This window comes from Rhyacophila brunnea, unplaced genomic scaffold (assembly GCF_057557595.1).
Source record: "Rhyacophila brunnea isolate RB1 unplaced genomic scaffold, BYU_Rbru_1.0 scaffold_1, whole genome shotgun sequence".
In the NCBI taxonomy this organism is placed as follows: domain Eukaryota; kingdom Metazoa; phylum Arthropoda; class Insecta; order Trichoptera; family Rhyacophilidae; genus Rhyacophila; species Rhyacophila brunnea.
The window spans coordinates 45903876-45925404 of NW_028232751.1; the positions used below are offsets into that span (position 1 = coordinate 45903876).

At 30.8% G+C, this 21529-nt stretch overlaps 1 protein-coding gene across 2 annotated transcripts; it reads right to left on the reverse strand.

Annotated features, from left to right (window-relative positions):
• Positions 1–7854: 7854 nt before the first annotated feature.
• On the reverse strand, positions 7855–21407 carry LOC147079859 (uncharacterized). 2 transcript variants are annotated; one of them, XM_085945075.1, is made up of 8 exons: positions 21362–21407; positions 19843–20166; positions 19614–19755; positions 19279–19344; positions 18459–18636; positions 12951–13139; positions 9106–9591; positions 7855–8744 (listed from the first exon to the last, which is right to left on the reverse strand). In XM_085945075.1, the coding sequence occupies exons 2-8, from the start codon at positions 20156–20158 to the stop codon at positions 7989–7991; spliced, it is 2133 nt and encodes a 710-aa protein (XP_085801201.1). In that variant the 5' UTR covers positions 20159–20166; positions 21362–21407; the 3' UTR covers positions 7855–7988. The 2 variants fall into 2 exon arrangements, with proteins under 2 accessions (XP_085801201.1, XP_085801208.1); XM_085945082.1 differs by lacking the exon at positions 12951–13139 and having other exon boundaries at positions 19843–21404.
• Positions 21408–21529: the final 122 nt, after the last annotated feature.

The window sequence follows — 21529 nt, forward strand, 5'->3', positions numbered from 1 at the left end:
GTAAAACAACAATGGACGAAATAAATTCTACCCAGGGAAACTGTGACTTTAGAATTCAAGGTAAATTAATATTTTTAATTTTTTTCTCGTACGACAACAAAAAGTATCGTAAGTAATACTTACCATTGTCTTCGTCGTTTCTTTGCTTGTAACTATTATTGTATGTAATATTTACCATATTTTACGTCGGAAAAAACTGAAAAAAAATATTGTATCTATCACTTATGGTAATTTACGTCGTGCTTATTTTAGTAAAATAAATTGTATGTAGTACTTATCATATTATACGGCGACATACAATTTTAGTTGCAATAGTATACGTGTGATAACTTTTATAAATTCATGTTTATTTAGTTGTTTTGCTTTTTACAGAGTCACCACTGCCTCCAGGTGCTAATTAAAATATGATAATGGAACTTTTAGACATTATTTGTGACGATGTTGAGACTAGTGCCAGCGTTGCTGATACAAACAGACTACATTCTCTCGAAAAGATTAATAGTAAAAGTAGTTGGATAAATTATATAGAGCTATTATTGTGAAAAATCACCTGAAGAGGTACTGTTACCATAAGGCATGAGATTTATAATCCTTAAAAAAAACCCCCCATTTTTAATGGTTAAGGTTTTGGGTGATCGAAATAAAGTGGAAATATGTAGCTAAATTAGCGATAAATGAAAAGCAATGCAGAGTTTTTACTGAAACTCAGTCGTGGCGAAGTTTTACCATTAAATGTCATCTGACGAAATGAAAATAACATAGAATTGGTAAAAGTCTGCAAAAAAAGTTTCTAGCTACATTCTCTATTTGTAACCAATTCGTGTGCACAGCTTTGGACAAGGTGGATAATGAAACTTGCGTTTCAATACCTGATCAACGAAGTCGACACAAACATTATAATGTTGTATACTTTGTATTTGTGCTCTTTCGAGACAAATAAAATTATAAGTCAATCTTCAAAAGCCTTTGATTCATTTACCTACCACTCCTGTTGCTGAGATAACCACATTAAATAATTAAGTACCTACCTAATAAAAAACGTAATTTTTGTTTCGGGACATCACTAGCTCTACATACATTAGTATGACACACTTACCCCAAAAAAAATGATATACTTAGATCATTTTTGTTGAAAATCTATACAAAATCTTTAATTTAAGAGTCAATATCCATTAAATGATATATTACCTTTCTATGCATGTAATACGTTATGGTTTTGAAGAACTTTTGGAACAATGGTGAATTTAGTTACACTTACCCCAATATCGGGGTAAGTGTGACAAACTGACTAGTGATCAAAAAATATTAAAATGTCGTATTATAGTAAGATATACAGTGGGTTCCTTCTGTACATATTAATTGTAATGATATTGTAGATCCTATGGTAAAGTTTTCAACTGTTTAAAACATACCTATTCATCATGAACCAGGTTGAAATTCATCTCATCAAATTATATGTCACACTTACCCCGACTCACCTTACATATTTTTTGCGGGGTTTATGCGATCAATATTACAAAAACTTAAAGAATCCATCGTTGGCAATAGATGTCGATATAACCTTCAAATCAAAAGTCAGCATGGAATATAACATCTGCGAACTTGATGTAACCATGGAAAATAACATTTGCGAAGCTTCGTCGTTTTTTGAACATACCATTTCTACGAATTCCGTGTTGCGAACGTATTCCAAATAGAGTAAATCAGGAGCGTCCATGGTACAGAAACCAGTGTTGTATGAAAGAGGATTTAGATATCTATCTCCGATTCGCAGCATGGTTTTCGACTTAGGCGGTCCACAGTAACAAATCTTATAGTGTATAATAATTTTATTTCAAATTCTATGGATAAGTCAATTCAAGTTGATTCTGTGTACACAGATATTTCCAAGGCATTTGATCGTGTTGATCACGATATTTTATTACAAAAGCTTTGTACATTTGGCGCGTCATATAGTATAATGTGTTTTTTTGCTTCTTATTTAAAAAATCGCCGTCAATTTGTTGATTACCATGGGAATGAATAGCGGATTTTTAGAACAAAATCTGGTGTTCCTCAAGGTTCAAATCTTGGCCCAATTTTGTTTTTAATATTTTTTGATGATATTGTCAAAGTTATAACCAATTCTTCTTGTTTGCTATTCGCAGATGATCTTAAACTTTTTCGAACTATTGAAACCCCACTATGCTGTGCGATCATGCAGTCTGACCTAGATGCTATCTCGCAATGGTCTATATTGAATAAACTTGAATTCGCTACCTCCAAATGTAATATTATTTCATTCAGTCGTTCAAGGCACACCTTATTATTCCCATACACATTGTCTGGTACAATAATGAGTAGGGTAACGGAGATAAAAGATTTGGGTGTATTGTATGATGCAAAGTTCACTTTCAATCAGCATATTCTTAACATCAGTACTAGATCTAGCAAAATGCTTGGTTTTGTTATAAGGGTTTCAAAATCATTCGAAAACGTCCGAGTGCTACGTACATTATACGTATCATTTGTGTTGAGTATTATTGAATATGCCAGCATAATTTGGAGTCCTAATAGGTCCATCCACATAATTAAGTTGGATCGAGTCCACAATAGATTTCTTAGATTTCTCTACTTAAGAACATACGGGTTCTTTCCTTATGATAATGACAATAAAATAAATTTCCCGACTCGTTTTCTTCTGGGTATGCTATCAATGAAATCCCTGTCTACCCGAAGAGTGATTGTTCTTTTAAAGCATTTCTTTTTACTTCTTCGTGGGTTCATTTACAATCCGCATATACTGGCAAATATTAATTTTCATGTTCCCACTAATATCACTCGTAGCTCCACAGTCTTCAAGATACTTCGTCACAGGACAGATGTTATGTTGCATGATGCTGTGTATCGTGCAATTAGCTTATTTGATGGCACCATAAAGGTTGATTTGTTTTTTGTTAACTATATAATGTTTGTGGACGTATTAAATAGGTTAAATTTATAATTGTATATATTATCATATTTCTTTAATATTTACACATGCTGTCTTTGCCACTTTCTTGTTATATTAGTTGTTATTTGTAATTAAGATATTTTTATATATTTGTATTTATTATGTATTATGGCGCATTGGCCAACAGCGGTTATGCCGTAATACTCTTTTTATAAATAAATAAATAAATATCGTTGAGCGATCCAACGAAGTCATTCAGAAATACACACCTTCTGGAAGACATTGCCTATTTTATGAAACAGGTGAAAGACATCTCATTGCATTCATTAACCGTCATAATTGACGATACGAATCTAAAAGTGCTTCTTGTATTATTTAAATGCTGTCACAAAATTGCGTTTGAATGGGTACCTAATTACTCGAACACAGTACCTATCAAAACTTACACACGTTCAGTAAGTAACTTCGAAAGCAAAGCAGAATAAAAAACGAAAACAAAACGCGACCTTGCCACATGTGACATTTGTCGAGGACGCGATTGGCAGCGTTGTTATGACGTATGAATGAATACTCAGCGCTTAGATACACGATACACGTAAACAATCCAACAAGAATCCATATAATGCCCAATAATGCCAATTCTCTCCACCATGGCGCCACTTCCTGGGGAGATAAATGTTAAATTTAATTGGCTCAACTTTTAATATTACAACGTAATTAATAATGACGTAAAGTATATTAAAAAATTAAGAAAAATATGTTCATAAGATCACCGATCTTGCTTGATACATTTGTTCATTTTTATTTTTCGTATGTTTGTTAATTTTGTTTCAAGAAACTACTTGAACAATACAATAGCTCTGGCAGTATTGCGCTTATATGTATTTGGCCATTTTTTTTCTAGTTTGTCGCTTTGTCTTTGAAATAAAAAAATATATTTTATTTTTCCCATTGAAGTTAGATAGGTTTTGATCGATTAAAATATGTTTAAAGCTTTAATTTGATAATGAATTTATATGCTTCTCTCTCTATGGCTCTTAGTTATATGTATGACATGTTTTCCAGTGTTCAATTATTGGAAAGAACTTTTCTATATTTGAATTAGAGAAAATTAAATCCCTTGCCAGATTGCTACACATAATATAATAGCTGGTACTGGTTGATTAAATCAAACAAGTTATTTATTAGAATTTTTATTTATTGCAAATTTAAATTCAGAAAAAACATAAGTATAAACAATTTAAGCAGATGATTAATCTGAACCAAAAAAAATAATACTTATGTACTTTTTTATCACAAAAATTTAATAAACAATTTAAATTCAAAAAAACATAAACAATTTAAACAAATGAATAATTTGTACTAAAAAAATAATACGTTTTATGTACTTATGCAGAAATTTTACAATGACTAACTACTTAGGCACTTTTACAAATCACAGGTAAGTTTCAAATATCACAATCAAAATTTAATCATAAACAATATTAACCAGTTAAGTGCCCAAAGCGTCTTTAGACGCCCTAATTACACCAATTCTTATGTTAATTACTATCAATTAACTAATTGCGGCATAGAAAGGATTAACAAAGGAATAGTATAAACTATTTAAACTCAGTTCATAACCAAAACGAAAAATGTACTCTTCCAGGATCATTGACTCACAAACAAAAAAAAAACATAAGAGGCCATAAATCATGGAATGAAAAAGAAATGGCTAAAACTCATTTTTTACTGGTCACAACTACAGTATGTAAGAAAGAAGTCTTTGTGAATCGGATAATGTTAGAGTAAGCTATACATTAAATCATAGATCTTGCAAAAATGCAATGAATTTAGAATGAAAAGAATATAAAAAATAAGTGTTTAACATGGACTTGAGCGGCTTTCATTTTAATTATTGCAGACATTGTAATCTGTCAAAATATTGCTGAATAAAAAGGATGTTTATATAGCTGATCGACGAATGCAAAATTTATTAAATACTCGTTTAAATATCATGACTTAGCATTCACAAGAATTAGTATTGTATATTACAAAATCAAATAATGTGACTCAGTACAAACTTTATATAATAAAGTTACACTTAAAAAAATAAAGTCCAAAATTAAATTCAGAAAAAACATAAGTATAAACAATTTAAGCAGATGATTAATCTGAACCAAAAAAAATAATACTTATGTACTTTTTTATCACAAAACTTTAATAAACAATTTAAATTCAAAAAAACATAAACAATTTAAGCAAATGAATAATTTGTACTAAAAAAATAATACGTTTTATGTACTTATGCAGAAATTTTACAATGACTAACTACTTAGGCACTTTTACAAATCACAGGTAAGTTTCAAATATCACAATCAAAATTTAATCATAAACAATATTAACAAAGGAATATTATTAACTATTTAAACTCAGTTCATAACCAAAACGAAAAATGTACTCTTCCAGGATCATTGACTCACAAACAAAAAAAAAAACATAAGAGGCCATAAATCATGGAATGAAAAAGAAATGGCTAAAACTCATTTTTTACTGGTCACAACTACAGTATGTAAGAAAGAAGTCTTTGTGAATCGGATAATGTTAGAGTAACCTATACATTAAATCATAGATCTTGCAAAAATGCAATGAATTTAGAATGAAAAGAATATAAAAAATAAGTGTTTAACATGGACTTGAGCGGCTTTCATTTTAATTATTGCAGACATTGTAATCTGTCAAAATATTGCTGAATAAAAAGGATGTTTATATAGCTGATCGAAGACTGCAAAATTTATTAAATACTCGTTTAAATATCATGACTTAGCATTCACAAGAATTAGTATTGTATATTACAAAATCAAATAATGTGACTCAGTACAAACTTTATAAAATAAAGTTACACTTAAAAAAATAAAGTCCAAAACCGTATAACAATGAAAATCTGTATAATAATTCAAAAATAGATTTTTTTTCAATACATACAATAATATGTGCAAATGACACATTTGCAGCTGCACACAATCACAAAAAATACTGTAAATTCTCAGTTCATCTTAGATATCCTAGATAGATTAGATTTCAGTTCATCTTGGTTAAAATTACATAACATGACTCTGTGCAAATATAATACACTAAAGATGCACTTAAAAAATGAAGTTAACAATCGTGTAACAATGAAAATCTCAGAAAATTTGTAAATTTGGATATGTATAATAATACAAAAATAGATTTTTTTTCAATAGGTATGTATCCAAATTAATTATCAAAAAATACTGTAAATTCTCAGTTCCATCTTAGATAATTATTTATGCCTACACTATTTTAATTCTGTCATGGAGTCGATTCTCGATATTACCTACTACAAACAAAAACCCTTTTTAATTGGGAAAAGGATAGGTAAATTGTCAATTTTGCACATCTCAGGTGACTACAGAATACTTTAATTTATAATAAATAGGCTAGCATTAAATATGAATAGTTATGTTAATATCACTGGAAAATAACCTTTTGATTGGTACCCAAAAAAACTTTTAGTAATTACAAATATATTTTTATCCATCTAATTAACCACATAACCACCATGTGGACTTAAAAGAGTCCTGCAAAGGCAAATTCTATAATAAATTTTACAGAGCTACGGATCACAATAAATACTATAAATTCTCAGTTCCATCTTAGATAATTATTTATGCCTACACTATTCTAATTCTGTCATGGAGTCGATTCTCGATATTACCTACTAAACACAAAAATCTTTTTTAGTGGGAAAATGATAGGTAAATCAATTTTGCACATCTCAGGTGACTAGAGAATACTTTACTTTATAATAAATAGACCAGCATTAAATATAAAAAGTTACATTAATATCACTGGAAATACCACGTTTTGATTGGTACCCAAAACAGTTTTAATAATTCCAAATTTATTTTTATCAAACTAACAAACCACATAACCACCATGTGGAATAATCCTGCAAAGGCAAATGCTATAATAGATTCTATAATTCATTTTACAGTCGATCCCTGAAAGAATGCCATTAAATTGAACAATAATCACTCAGCAGGATTCGAATCTACATTTATTGTTAATCATTTCTAGGAATGGCAGCTTCGTTAGTGAACATTTGAAGTAATAAATATAATTCAATAATAAGATTAATCGACCAGCTATCACCAACTAACTCTTAGAAGAATTTCAGCATATCGCCTCACAAAATACTCTAGCAACATAGCCTAACAATAAATTGTAGGATAATGTCATGCATGTTTGAACCATATTTGTATAAAATTATAGCTTACTCCTACGAAATATAAGAAATACTAAGCTACAGACCTTTTAATAAAAAAAAATTCTAACGAATAAGCACTTTTGCGATACAATTTGAAAAGAATTGATTATATTTTTAAACTATTGCTGATGTGACCAAGTTATAAATAAGTATATAAATTCAGTGCAAAAGTTCTTTTAAAATACACTGATATTGCCATAGATAATAATACAGAGAGATGAAAATTACATAATTAAAATTATAACGAGGTCATTTTAATAATCAGTCTATGGAACTTTACGTCTCTTTTTCTCAAAGACAGTATTAATTATTAATGGAAAGTTTATATTGTACTGTTAAGTCAGATGGCAGTACAAGTTACAGTTAAGTGCAGGTGGAATATTTTCGAAAATTGATTCATTGTAAATATGACACTTGAAGTATTACAAAGTCTGCAAAAAAACATTGATACTTAACTAAAAAAAAAACAATAAATAATAAAAAAAAAAGAAAAATATAAATATAAATCATTATCATCGCGGCCAGTTGAAGCACGGCGATTAAATAGCTAGAAATTAATTTCACTTGGAAATATGTAGGTATTCTTAGTAAATAAAGTATGTAAAAAATAAACTGAAAAGAAATACTTGAGAGATGAGATAAGATATTATACATACTTGGAATAACACTTATTATGTAGGTATCTATCAAATAAACATAAAAATATAAAAAAGAAATTTTCAAACAGATGATCGATTCCAAATAAACAAAAGCTGGGTCAGTCAGGTTTATGACAGAAGCACCAGTTTAATATTTCTTTTCATGAGGTGATTTTTGAACCACTTTTGCAGAACTGCTTTGTATTGAGTGCTGAAATCCCGATGTCCCAGGTCGTACACCAACATCACTATCTGTAATATTCAGCGTTTCGATTCCGTTACATAAATTCAGAATAATTTCTTCATAATTTGGCGAATTGTCTTGATGTGATTGTGCCACACCAACATTACTATCTGTAATATGCAGCGTTTCAATTCCACTACATAAATTCAAAATAATTTCGTCATAATTAGGTGGATTGCGCTGATATGATTTTGCCTTTCTAACAATTGGCACTGGAATTCTAGATTTTCTATTCAATTTGACAATTTTCGGTGCTTTAGTAAGACTCAGGGCTGACGCTGTTGTTGCATTCTTTGACGCCTTTCCAACAATTGGCACTGGAATTCTAGATTTTTTATTCAATTTGACAATTTGCGGTGCTTTAGTACGACTCAGGGCTGACGCGGCTGTTGCAACCTTTGAGAGACTCTTTACTGCGGTCGTCGTAACCACCTTTCCCAATGATTTAGTATTCTTTACCTGTGCTGTAAACACGGTTTTTTTATATATGAAAGATTCATTTCGGTAAATAACTGTTGTCTTCGGAGCATGTTTAGTTTTAGTTTGGTCCTGAGACCTACGTTTTTTCTTCAAACGGTCATCTTTTTTCTTTGCGTTGCAGATATCCACGGCATTAACGATAATATCAGTTTCTTCTCGTACTGTCATGGTCTTTTTTCTCTGCAAACAAGGAAAAATAATATAGTTAACACAGTACATAGCCATCGTAAATATTCTAAATGAAAAAGAAAACTTCTTGTTTTTGTAAGTTGCAAAATTGGCACAACAATTCGGTGTCGATATTGGCCGCCTCACGAAGAGGTCCATAACAGATATTTTTTACGAGAAATGGATGTCAGTAATTTATATCAACCTATCAGGTCCATTCTCTGGGTACACATTAAATACACAATTAAAAAAGACATGTATTATTTCAAGCGCCCACGACGGCCGAGCGGTAATATGTCAGCCTATAATGTGTTATGGGTCCTGGGTTCGAATTTTGGGTCTGGTGGAAAAAAGGAAAATAATATAAACTTACATTGCGCACAAGCCTAAAGTCCGTATATGCCCGTACTGCAGAAAGTAAATCGGCGATATGCTGTTTCACTGATGGTTTCAGTATCTTTGCTTCCACCACCCATTGTGGCCGCTGCTTGTTCAGGAGTACACTCTTGATTAAGACTTTTTCGCATATCACTGATAATTCGCTATTTAGATTAATCCACATTTTATGCATCCGGTCATCGGTTAGATCATCCAATTTATCGTATGCTCTGATTGCATCTTTTACACTGGCTCGTTCTGCTCCCAGCAAAAGACAATTGATAACAATAGGCGACAGATGCTTAACTGTGTCCTCCTTTAATTTTAAAAATGCATTCGAGCAGAGGACAGCATTTAAATTAGACGCAATGTATTTAATAAATTGTTTGACAACTGCAAACGTCGCCACCATTTCACTGACGTTTTTATTATTCAGTATCGTTGCGAACATCGCTAAGTTTTCCATGATGTTGTCTTTGTTCTGAAATGAAAATACATTAGTTTAAATTAAATTATTGAAAATTAATATAAAACACAAATTCTACTCTGGATGGAGCATTATATAGACAATACGAGAACTACCATAACCTATTGACTGAAACTACTGACACAATAATACACAAAATAAAAATATAATACCTCTTTCGCTAGCGAACAAAACCTCATTCAAGAAAGTGAGAGAGTGCATATTATTGTGTATAAGTAATAATTTTCCCGTAAACAGATTCAACGGAAGATACCATAATTGTGGCCATAATAATTTCGATAGAGTCGCAGCGGTCAGTAAAGTGTCAATTACATTGAGCTTCTTTACGAGCTGTTTGTTGGCGACACTGGGCGACTTTACAGGCAGATTATAAATTCGCCAACAAACAGCTCGTAAAGTAGCTCAATGTAATTGAAGCTTAAATAATATTTTAGCATGTAGCATTTTAGCGTTTTTGACGAGATCACCGCGCACGCGCAGCAGATGCATACTAATATGTTGGAATTATTATCCAGTATTCAGATTTAGTCATCGTCGAGATGTTGGCCAAGTGGTAAGTACTGTGTAATATGAGGCGTAGAGTTACAAAACCCGCTCTACAGACTTTTTTGAGTTTTGAGTAAATGACGAAAAACTGTTTTGGGCATATCATGACGATTTAAGTGTAATTTTAGATATTATATTTCTTCCGTTACATACGGAAAAGTATAATAAAATGTCAAATCCAATGTATAAGCTGTATTTATTCAAATAAATGCATTTTAATTATCCCAAGAGCGGTCTTTGTCAGTCTCTACCTGACAGAGCGGCGTTCGACGCGGATTTTTTTTAAAAAGAGCGGAGTTTGTCGCACAATGGTACATTGTCGACAGGAGATGATAGTTTAGTAGCGGTCCGTATTTATTTTAATTATGTAATATATTTTCAAATTTACTTTGTCTAGAAAATATTTTGTAGCCATTCTTACCTAATGGTAGCTGTATATTTTTCGCATTGTACCTACATATTTAGCTGTTATATTGGTATGTAATATTTTTTAAAAATAGTGGTATTTACTTGTCTTGAAAATATTTTTTTTAGATTTAAAAAAATAGTTATTTAGTTGAATAGTGCCTACTTTTTACTATGTCAAATTGCCTTTGTACAACTTTCTAATTTTAATATGTTAATGTCATGTACTTATTTTTATTCTATAATAAACAAAAAAAAACCATTATCAAAAAATGTTACTTTTTCTGGAGACAATTAGTTATTACCTACATACCATGCAAATTATTTGTTTAATAGGTAACTAATCTTTTATAATTATATAAGTACCCTAATAATTCCTAATAATTTTAATATTAATGACCATATTTTGAATCAGAAAGATATTTTTAAACCCTTAAGGTAATTATAAGATAATTTGAAATAACAATAACATATTTTTTAATAATATCAATAGCATAAATAAAAAAACCCAGCGGACCTAAGTACCGGCGTTTACCTAACTAATCCCTGTATTACCTGTGTCCCCAAATTCCATGTCTGTGGGAAACCCACCATTACCTACCAACCTATTTATTAAATGTAAAAATAAAATGATAATATTTTTAAGCTATATTATTCATAATTTACTTAGGTATATTAGATATTTTATAGCATTTAATTCAGAAACCAGATCCGATAAACAAAAGTCGCGATGTATGAGCTTACTTATTTTCCCACATAAATATTTATTACATATTTTCTGTTGTTCCTGCTACTTTTTATATACAAATAATAGTAAACGTGGAATTTCTGAAATTTATTGCAAAAACGTATTACAAAAGTAACGGTATTTCTACAAGATAGCACAGCATTGTTAACTATGTGTCGTTATTACAACTAAGCTAATCTACAAATTATTAAACATATTTGAATTAAAATTCATTATCGTTCATACGAATGATACAATTTTATGACGAAAAAAATTGTCCCGTGGAGATAATGATAAGGAATGTCATTTTTTATCAAGGGAGATGAAAAATATACCTAACGTAACATAACCTACTAAATCTATCATTTGTATAGTACAAATTATCAAACAAAAAGCATTTCTCCGACAGAAAATAGTTTTCCTTTAATTATATTTTTGACACAAACCAAATATTGATAAAAACGTGTGAGAACCTTATGATATTTTATTATATCACACAGAATATTAAATATAAATGACAACAAAAAATACACGTAAAACTAGAAAATAATATGAGCCACCACTGGGTTATTCATGACAATACAGCAAAATATAGTCAATTTTTAAATACATTTCCAAGCAGCTGAATTTTTCAAACGCTTCCTTGATTGTTCTTGTTGAGATTCCGTTACACTAACTATTGAAACATTCATTATTAAAAGTAAAAAATAGTAAAATAATTGAAGCAAAATTATGACACGCACGAGAAAACGGTTTGACGGTCTGTATGGAGATTAAAGGATTCGTGAAGAGTCATTATTTAAATCACGGCGTCTGATTGGCCGGTTACGCAGAGAGGTTTTACCAGAAGAAATTTATTTTAAGAGCGGGTTTAGTCAGTCTCCTCGATATTTATTTAGATTTTTTGAAGAAACAGAGAGGGATTTAAAACTCTCACCTAGAACAGAAGATAGGTCTTACGAAAGAGCTCCTGCGTACATTCATAACTATTTTTTTTGAAAAATCGCCCAGAGCGGGTTTTGTAACTCTACGCCTCATATGATGTATTGTATGACAAAGTAACAGCTCTGTATTTTTTTTTAATAATTGTATGTAATATTATATAATATACATAACAAAGATTAGTTGAATGAAATTGATTATCGAATTAATATAATGTCACTGCCACTGCTAGGTAGATACTAAATTAATGAGTTACTTTTTTTAAATAACTTTTGTATAAATGTCATATTTCAAAACTTCAATACGAAAGATTATTAAAATTAAAAGCTAAATGATATGATTTTATATCACCAACAAGCCACATTTGACTTACATTAATACATCTAAACAAGCATACTTGGTATTTTATATAACATATAGATAGATATTACTATAATCGCGTGGCAGCAGAATTCCGCACGTGCCATAGGTTTGCCACCGCTGCATCAGTGCAAACACGCCATAGTAGGTTACTTGTGATAATTGTGAATAAGATTTTTTTCAACACAAATTTAATTTAAAACCATTAATATGGGGGAAAAAAAGAAATGTAATCGTTTACAAATTAATTAGTTTAGAGGTTAAAACCATAGAGATAGGTACATTGTGTAACTACTCCAGTACAAATATATTATCACGGTAATATAAGAAAAAATCAAATTCCATTATTCTAATATACATTCTTTTAACTCACCAGTTCTGGATGGTAATCTTTGAAAACCATCTCAACTACATTATTTGGTAATTCGAATTGCGCAATACCGCTTTTGAATATTTCAATATATTTTCTGACCCATTTCAAAACTGTGCTGAACATATCATTTTCTGTAGAGTGCGTTAATCTTAAGCACTCTAGCCCTGACACTTTGCAGGTCGAACAAGGCTGAAAAGAAAAACATGACAAATGTGTAGTATCACATCACAAAGAAAGGCTGACACATGAATAAAATTTATAATATTTTTGTTGCTCTGTTGTAAAATTTTACAATAAAAAATTCACGGACGCAACAACTTTACTATATTATTATTTTAACAATAAAATTACTATCAATACCAAGGTGACTGTTATATCATCGAGCTATAAAAATCATCTAAGCTTCTGTTGGTAATGTGAAGCGGGTGTTGTGGCACAGCTATAAATGTGAAATAGTGCAGATCGCAGACTGCAGTGTAACTCTGCATTTCCAAAATTTTAACAATATGGTGAAAAACAATTATTGATAATTGGTATTGTGTAGTTGTTGGACAAAGTGATCCTAATAATTAATAAAAATGTGAAATTAGTATGTGACGAGTTGTTATATATTAAAATATTTAAAAAAATTAACACTGCGAATAATAATATATATGGTACACAGCTACGATGCTACGAGTCTATAATGCGTTTATTTGACGACAGTGTTGCACTTTTATAAATCGCTTGCAGGTACACGCTTGGCAAATATCGTAATAAATACATAAAACAGACATACACAAACGTAATGCGTTACAAATACCTGAATTTTAAACAAAAAGTGATCATCTACATCTCGCAAGCGAAACAATAATAAAGACAGATAGGTACCTATCCCATTATATTCGTCTTGGCAAATTGGCAAAAAAGAAACAGCATAATGCATAATTGCACAAAATAATTTCATCCACGAACATGCGCATGCATAAACGACTATTATATTATCACACTTGTTTTACATGAATTCTACATCATAAAAATTGCATTCGCATTCGCATATTCATCATGTAAATATGTATATCGATTCTGTTTATAAACAACGGGGTATATATATATATATATATATATACATCCCGCTATCATTACTGCGTCATCTAATAGGACACTTTCATTCAATCTTGCGTCCAACTGTAATACGGCGTCCGGTATACGGACGCAGAATTGAATTCATGTAATTTTACGTTATCTCATCTCCCAACCGCTCATAGAGTCTAAAAACGAAAATAGCCCAGACGCAGTTTTGTTACCTCATAGGAACAAAATATGTATTTGTAGTTTGCAGTTTTGTCGCTGACGGCGCTACTAGCCATGATTGTATATTTGTGCACGTATCTTTTGTTTACAATGTGTCGCGTGTCGTACGTCCTACGATTGGCAACGCTGTATTCCAGATTTATAATGTCAGCACGGGTAATGCAAAAATAATATTTATTTATTCATTGCTCATTCCTATGATGTGACCTTCGGATAGTCGCGATGTATGGTAAATTAGGTAGGTATGTATTATTATTTTATCGCATTACCGTTATTGTTTCGGATACTGTTTTGGAGTTTTAGTAACCTACTTAGCATTAAATTTTTGTACAGTATCATAAATATCTTTATTTTTATTGTTGGTAGGGAAAGATACTTTATTGAGCTTAGCAATTTTTTGCAAGAGTTTATTACCAGCTATTTTATTGATACTCGTATGTTTTTATCAATCATCTTAACTTTATTTTGGTACTTATAGGTAATTCTTGTATTTTTGTTTTTTGTTAAACTATTTTTCATTATATATTGGGTTACTTTTTTCTTATACATAATTGTGTTTTTGCCAAAAACCTAACTTTATTTAGGCATTGTTTTTGTTATTTTTTTAATTATTAAATTATGTAACTATTTTGAAGTACATATTGGGTGCCTATTATTTTTATCCACTAATGTTTCTGCTAACTACCAACCTAACTTTATTTAGGAATAGTTATTTTCTATTATTAATTTGTATGATTATTTTTAAGTACAGATCAGGTAGGTACCTTTTTTTCCTATCCACTATTGTATAATTTTATCAATTACCTTAACTATATTAAGGTATTATGTACCAATAAAATGAAAATACTTTTTATGTGTGTCACGACACCCAATTATTATTGAATACTACGTTATTTTCAATGTATAAAAGATAAATAATATTTCATTATAAAAACCTTTTTTATTAATTATTTCGGTACTGTTCGGTTATACGGAATACAGCGGAAAACACATTTTGAAAATAGCCGAGAAACTGGATTATTTGTTAGGTTAATCTAACCAAACCTAACCAAACCTAACCTAAACTAACCCAACCTAACCTAAACTAACCCAAACTAACAAATAATCCAGTATATCGGGTATTCTAAAAATGCGTTTTCCGCTGTATTCCGTATAACCGAACAGTACCATTGTTTCGTTACATTTTATGCTTTTCCTTTAAGATAAGGTAGTGACATAGCTAAGGGTTTTGCCGTCAAGGACGGTCCTTGAGTTTGCCGCCCTCTAATTTCCTTTTAAAAATGATATTTAAGGAAATGTTTAAAATACGAAGATACACGTTTTTACAATTGAATGGGTTATTACAAGACAATAATATGCCACAAAAACATTGTTTTGAGATATGAGCATTTTTATATTATCATGGCCGTTTTGCTGTGTTCATTTGTGTGTACTATTATTAATCTACACATCACAAGGAAAAACATAATATGATTTATCCATTGGCTATTAAAATATGAATGTATAAAAAAAAAATTGTGGCTTATGACTATTTTTCTTTCACCCAGCATCGGTTAGACCCTGGACAATGATGATGACATTGTATAAACTAAATAAATATCTAGTTTTTTTGTGTTTATTCAAATGTAGGTACCTATACAGGTATTATGCTATTAATTTTATAATCAACACTCTGCTTATACAATTAATGAATCCGCAAAATATAGTTTCACTTATCAGAGTAAAGGGAATCAGAGAATTTTGAAACTTAATTACCACCTACCAGTGGCAAAGGATGGAGATAGGCTGTTAAGATCAGCTATAAATAGTGCACATAAAATTTTGTCAGTCATACGTATTTGTTTTCATTAAAATAAGACTACAATTTACACACGGTATTTTTTAGCTTTTAAAATGTAATTAGACCCTGCGAAACCAATCCATAATAAATAACAGTCAAAAGATATTCATCTATCTATAAAATATCTAAATTTATGCAATTAAATCAAATGTAACTTTAGACATGTTATGGATGTTTAGGATGTTTATTGAATTTAAAAAAATGAACCAACAATATTTGTAATAATATGTAATCCAACGAAAACTAATAAGTATGAATGAAAAAGTGTGTAAAATTTTGTAGTATCGCCCAAAGTATACCAAAACTATTATGGTTTGGTTTAGGCAGGGCTTAATTGATTTTTTAAAACAAACCAGCACCCTCTGTAAATTATAGTCTTACTTCAATAAAAACAAATACCTATGACTAACAAAAAACTATTTATGGCGGATCTTAAAAGCCCACGTCCACCCTTCGCTACTGCCACCTACTATATAGAAGATATCAAGATCTCCGATACTTAAAAATAAGTATTCCAGCAAAGACGGAAGAAAATTGAGGCGGGAGAATGAAAAGACAAAGATGGAAAATACCCAACATTACATATATCAATCATATCACGAAACATAATAATATAAATACGAGTACAATTCCAATTTTTCTATTCTAAATAATAGTCTCCAAAATACTCATAATTACGCACGAACGCTTTCACATTCAATAACAACGTACCTAACTATAAAACAAAAACGTAAAGAAATAGTGGCAACGTTGCAAGACGTCCGATTGTTGGGATAATCTAACGAAATATACAAGTTGGACGCACTAGACGCTACCCACTATAACGAAATATATGCAGGACGCCTTAATGTATTAATATGAAAGGAGTTCCGATAAGCGGGTTATTAAAAGGTGGTTTTTTGTTTTTGTATATTTTTAAATAAACGTTTTTCAAAAATTTAAATACCTCACGGTTGTCAGATGCATGACAAAAAGAATATACTTTATTTAAATTTACGAAAAATCAAGTCTTTCTGATGGACGCTATACTGTGGGGTCTGTAAAAGGACGCACCAATGATAGCTGGATTTATATATATATATATACACGACATCTAGAAAAAATTTATGAATCTAATGGAAAACCACTCATCTGCTAAATAAATAATTGGATAGAGACCAACAAGTTGATCGTTCCAACAATTACTACTCGTAAGTCATTTGAGTAGATCATGATAATCTGTTAAAAAAAGTGATTAGGTTGTCAGATTTAAAAATCTTAACGACCCATGTGCGCCAAGGTCATAGGTACGTAGGTCAAAATAGAGATTTTATGGTATTTTCATTCCATAAATTCATGGACATTCCTTAAACGTTGAAGATAATCTATTTATATAATTTTGAAGCCTTATTATCCTTTATATTTACATAAAATAGTATTATTTTAAAACTCTCAATATAATGTTTTAGAATATAGTCAAACACATTTATAAAACCATTACTAAAATTGTTGTTAACATTATAATATAGTAAAATATTTACGATAAAATTTTTTATTTATAATCTCTGCGATCTCAAATTTGACAAGAATTAGACATTTTCTTATTCAAAAATTGGGCACGATTAACACATTTGAAGATAATTCTTAAGACACTGATTATAAGCCATGTCTTTGACCATTCAAACGTGATAAAATATCCTACGAATAACGATTGTTTTATAATACTTATTGACCTAATAATAAGGTAAGTACTATTTTTTTTTTAAATACACTATTTTTATTGGCATTTCCCAGTGCTAAGCTTCAACATACATTGTAGCCATAAATTGTCAAACGATAACTGAAGTAGGAAGTAAGATCATGTTACCGCGCGTGTATGAACAAGTACCAAACCGAAAGAAAAAAAAACGGTGTGTACTTGGGTACTCGGTTGGTCGTAACGGAACAAAAACAAAACCTGTGATAACCTAGATTCTTCGACTAGCTCTTAATTATCTTGTCAAATTACACACTCAAGAAAAAGGACCTCTTATTGGAACACCGTTGGTTTATTTCTATACACTTTAACTTATATTCAAATATAAAATTCTAATCTAAAACATTAGATCGAGAGGTTTAAAAGAATATCTACTATTTTATGTAGTAAAAATACTTTAAGCAGTCATCAAATATTAAGGGATAATAAGGCTTCAAAATTATATAACAAGATTATCAACGACGTTTAAGGAATGTCCACGCTTATGCTCTGAAAATAACATAAAATCTCAATTAAGACCTACGTGGGTCATGTGGGCACTTAAGAAAAATGTATTGTTTCGCAGAAGGATCACTCAGCTATGAGTACCATATCAAATATTTTGTGCTCGCAACAAATATGATAGTATGAAAACACTTACCTCATGGAAATAATGGCAATATCTTCTGGCCAGGGCATCATCCAAAGAAGCGGATATCCCATCGGAGCGCAGCTTTGCTGCTAGGTCAGCCAAATCCTCCAGGTTAACACATTTTGGCACTTCGATGGTTCCCGCATACAGGTGGCATATAGCAAAATGGACGGTCCTAAACATGTATCTGAAAAGAAAACCGAAGAACACGATTAAAAAAAACAATATTTTATAGAAATGACTACCCCTAGGGCAGTGATGGTGTATCAACAAATATATTCATAATAGTTGGGTGGCGAATATTAGGGGAAAAAATATAAATTAGGAACATTATGTACATACTTATTATGTTATCACATTGATACTGAAGACACGACATTGAGCCTAACTCAGTGACGTATTAGATATATCTACCTCAAGAGAATCTCAATCAGGCCTGCCTGTTCTTCAAACCAACCAAATTCCGGCATCTTGTAAGGCCGTTAAATACCATTCACATAAAGTATATGATAAAACTACGTGATGCTGGCATAACATGGGAAAATGCAATAGGACTGGAGAGCGACAGGGATTATTGGAGGTGCTGTGTGGCATTCATATGCTCAAACTAAGGAATGGACATGAACTAAGAAAAAGTTATTTGCATCAACATCCAAAGTAGAACATGACCGCCTGCCGAAAGGAATATTAGTTCATTTGGCTTAGAGTAACACTACAAATTTAACCGTTATTTTAAAATTATTAAAAATGCCAAGCATTAAAGAAAAAATAAAAAAATTAATGTAAATATGAATATGGAAACAAACATAAATTAAAAAAGAAATCATACCCGTCGAGAGCTATAACCTCTTCATACTTGCATTCACCGCTTAACACTCTTGCAAAATAGTGGCACCTGGAAAAGAATTGTTTAATAATTATTATCAAAACCAAAAAATCCTTAGAAACACCAAAAGATAGACATTTTTCATTCATTTTAAGATTCAAAAAGAAACTCTTTGAAAATGAAACCTACATTGTATTTATTTGTAGGATACCATAAAAGTAAACCAATACAATATGAAATCTGAGTAGCAACTAACGAAATTGTCACTCACAAGAAGTTGTAAATAAACAACTTTGTAAAGTAAACTCATTTCATAATTTATTTTAAGTCATTCATACCTTGAAATGAGAACATTTTTATGGGCTTTGATTTGCATCTCCTCGTCTGTAAGTATAGTAAGATCCCAGCATATCTCTTTTAGGAAGATTGTCAGCAAGTCCACGGCGAAGGAACTCCCCGGTGTATAATTTGTAAAAGGGACTGAAAATTGTATTCAATAATTTATTAATAGAAGTTTGGCATGTATTCATTTGAATCAGATTCATATTAGTTTGAAAATATTCTTACCTATAGGTTGTGTCTGAGGTACTACTTCATCATCGATTTCAAAGCTCACAGGTGTGCTCTTCTTTAGCTGAGTGGTTAATGTTGGGAAGATTCTGAGAACACTAGATAAGTTGTAAATTACCACCGATGTATCCAAAATTATATTATTTGGTGAATTTGTCATGTGCAAAGTCGGAGCGGATTCGGTCATTTTTTGAGAACCTATTCTCGCAAATCTCTCATCAAATGCTATGAAATACGATTCATATTTTTTTTTTTTATCTTTTCTATCTGATAGTTTTGGTTTCTGTAATTCTTCCTTGTTTTCACTCGACATTATAAATTCTGAAACAAAACAAGAAGCCAAATTTTAAACCAATTTAAGTAATATAAACCAGGAATTGGTTATTGATAATTATGTATTTTAAAACTTTAAAAGAATGTCAAAATTTGAAGTTTGTGCAGCTTTGTAGTTGGCCTTTTCATATTAGGATCATTATAGTTTGGATTCGATGTTCCATAGCTCTGGACGTAAATAAACCACAATACCCTGTCGTTTCTCCATTTATTCATTGTACGTAGTGTGAATTGACGATTAGTAATAACACCATAATAATATTAATAACGACACAGCGAAAAATTACAACAACGTATTGTCGAATCGGCTGTCACAAATGTTTTTCTTATTGCTAGGGGTGAGGTCAAACAGAGACGCACAAATGGAGTAGAGCGAGAATGAAATAGATTTATCTAGCAATTATTGCTTTATTTTTTAATTGAGTTCGATATTCGATATATCGACCAACCGTGCTGCCAGAAAGCAAAGACAATAGATGGTAAGTTTCGGCAACGTAGACTACTATTTTCGTATTTTGGGGAACTTTTAACAGCAACACAATTGCCGTCAAAAGTTGTTCGTTTACGAGCCCCTTTATGTCACGTTAAAACACAATTATTTAGACAGATAAACGAATAAATATGCGATTAATCTATGCACTTTGTGATGAAATACATTTTCAATGCGATGCGATGTCAGTTTATAATATGCTCGCACAATGATATCAGAAATTATGTTTGCGATTAATCAATGATATCATGTTTTCCAATTAAACACACAAATTCATGACAAGGTCGCTTGTATCTCATGAAAAATGACGATGTTTTAAATGGAATGAAAGCACTTTCAACGAAACTTTTAAAAATTGCCACACAACAGACATAACCTCAAACCGAATGATTTGAATATAGGTACCCAACTCAATGAAAATCTACACACATAAACAGATAAATTAGCCAACTGTAATACGTTTAGTCTCACGGAATGTAGATACAAGCTAAGAGTTGTGTATTTAATTGGACAAGACACCAATCTGAGAGTAAGGTTAAATTCGATGAAGTGAAACAAAATCGACAAATTACTGATTTTCGGCAATGTTCAAACACTAGAGTCGACTAATGTCACGTTAAAACACAATTATTTAGACAAATAAACGAATAAATATGCAATTAATCTAATCATCTACGTTTTATGAATTAATACCTGTCAAAAAACGTCAACGCGAATGGAATCGGACACTTAATAGTTTGTCATATTATTATTAAAATACTGACATTAGTCTATGATACTGACCATAGACTTGGTAATAATAATTATATGAATGTACCTATTTGTATTATAATCCAGATTCTGGATTTACAGTAATTTTAA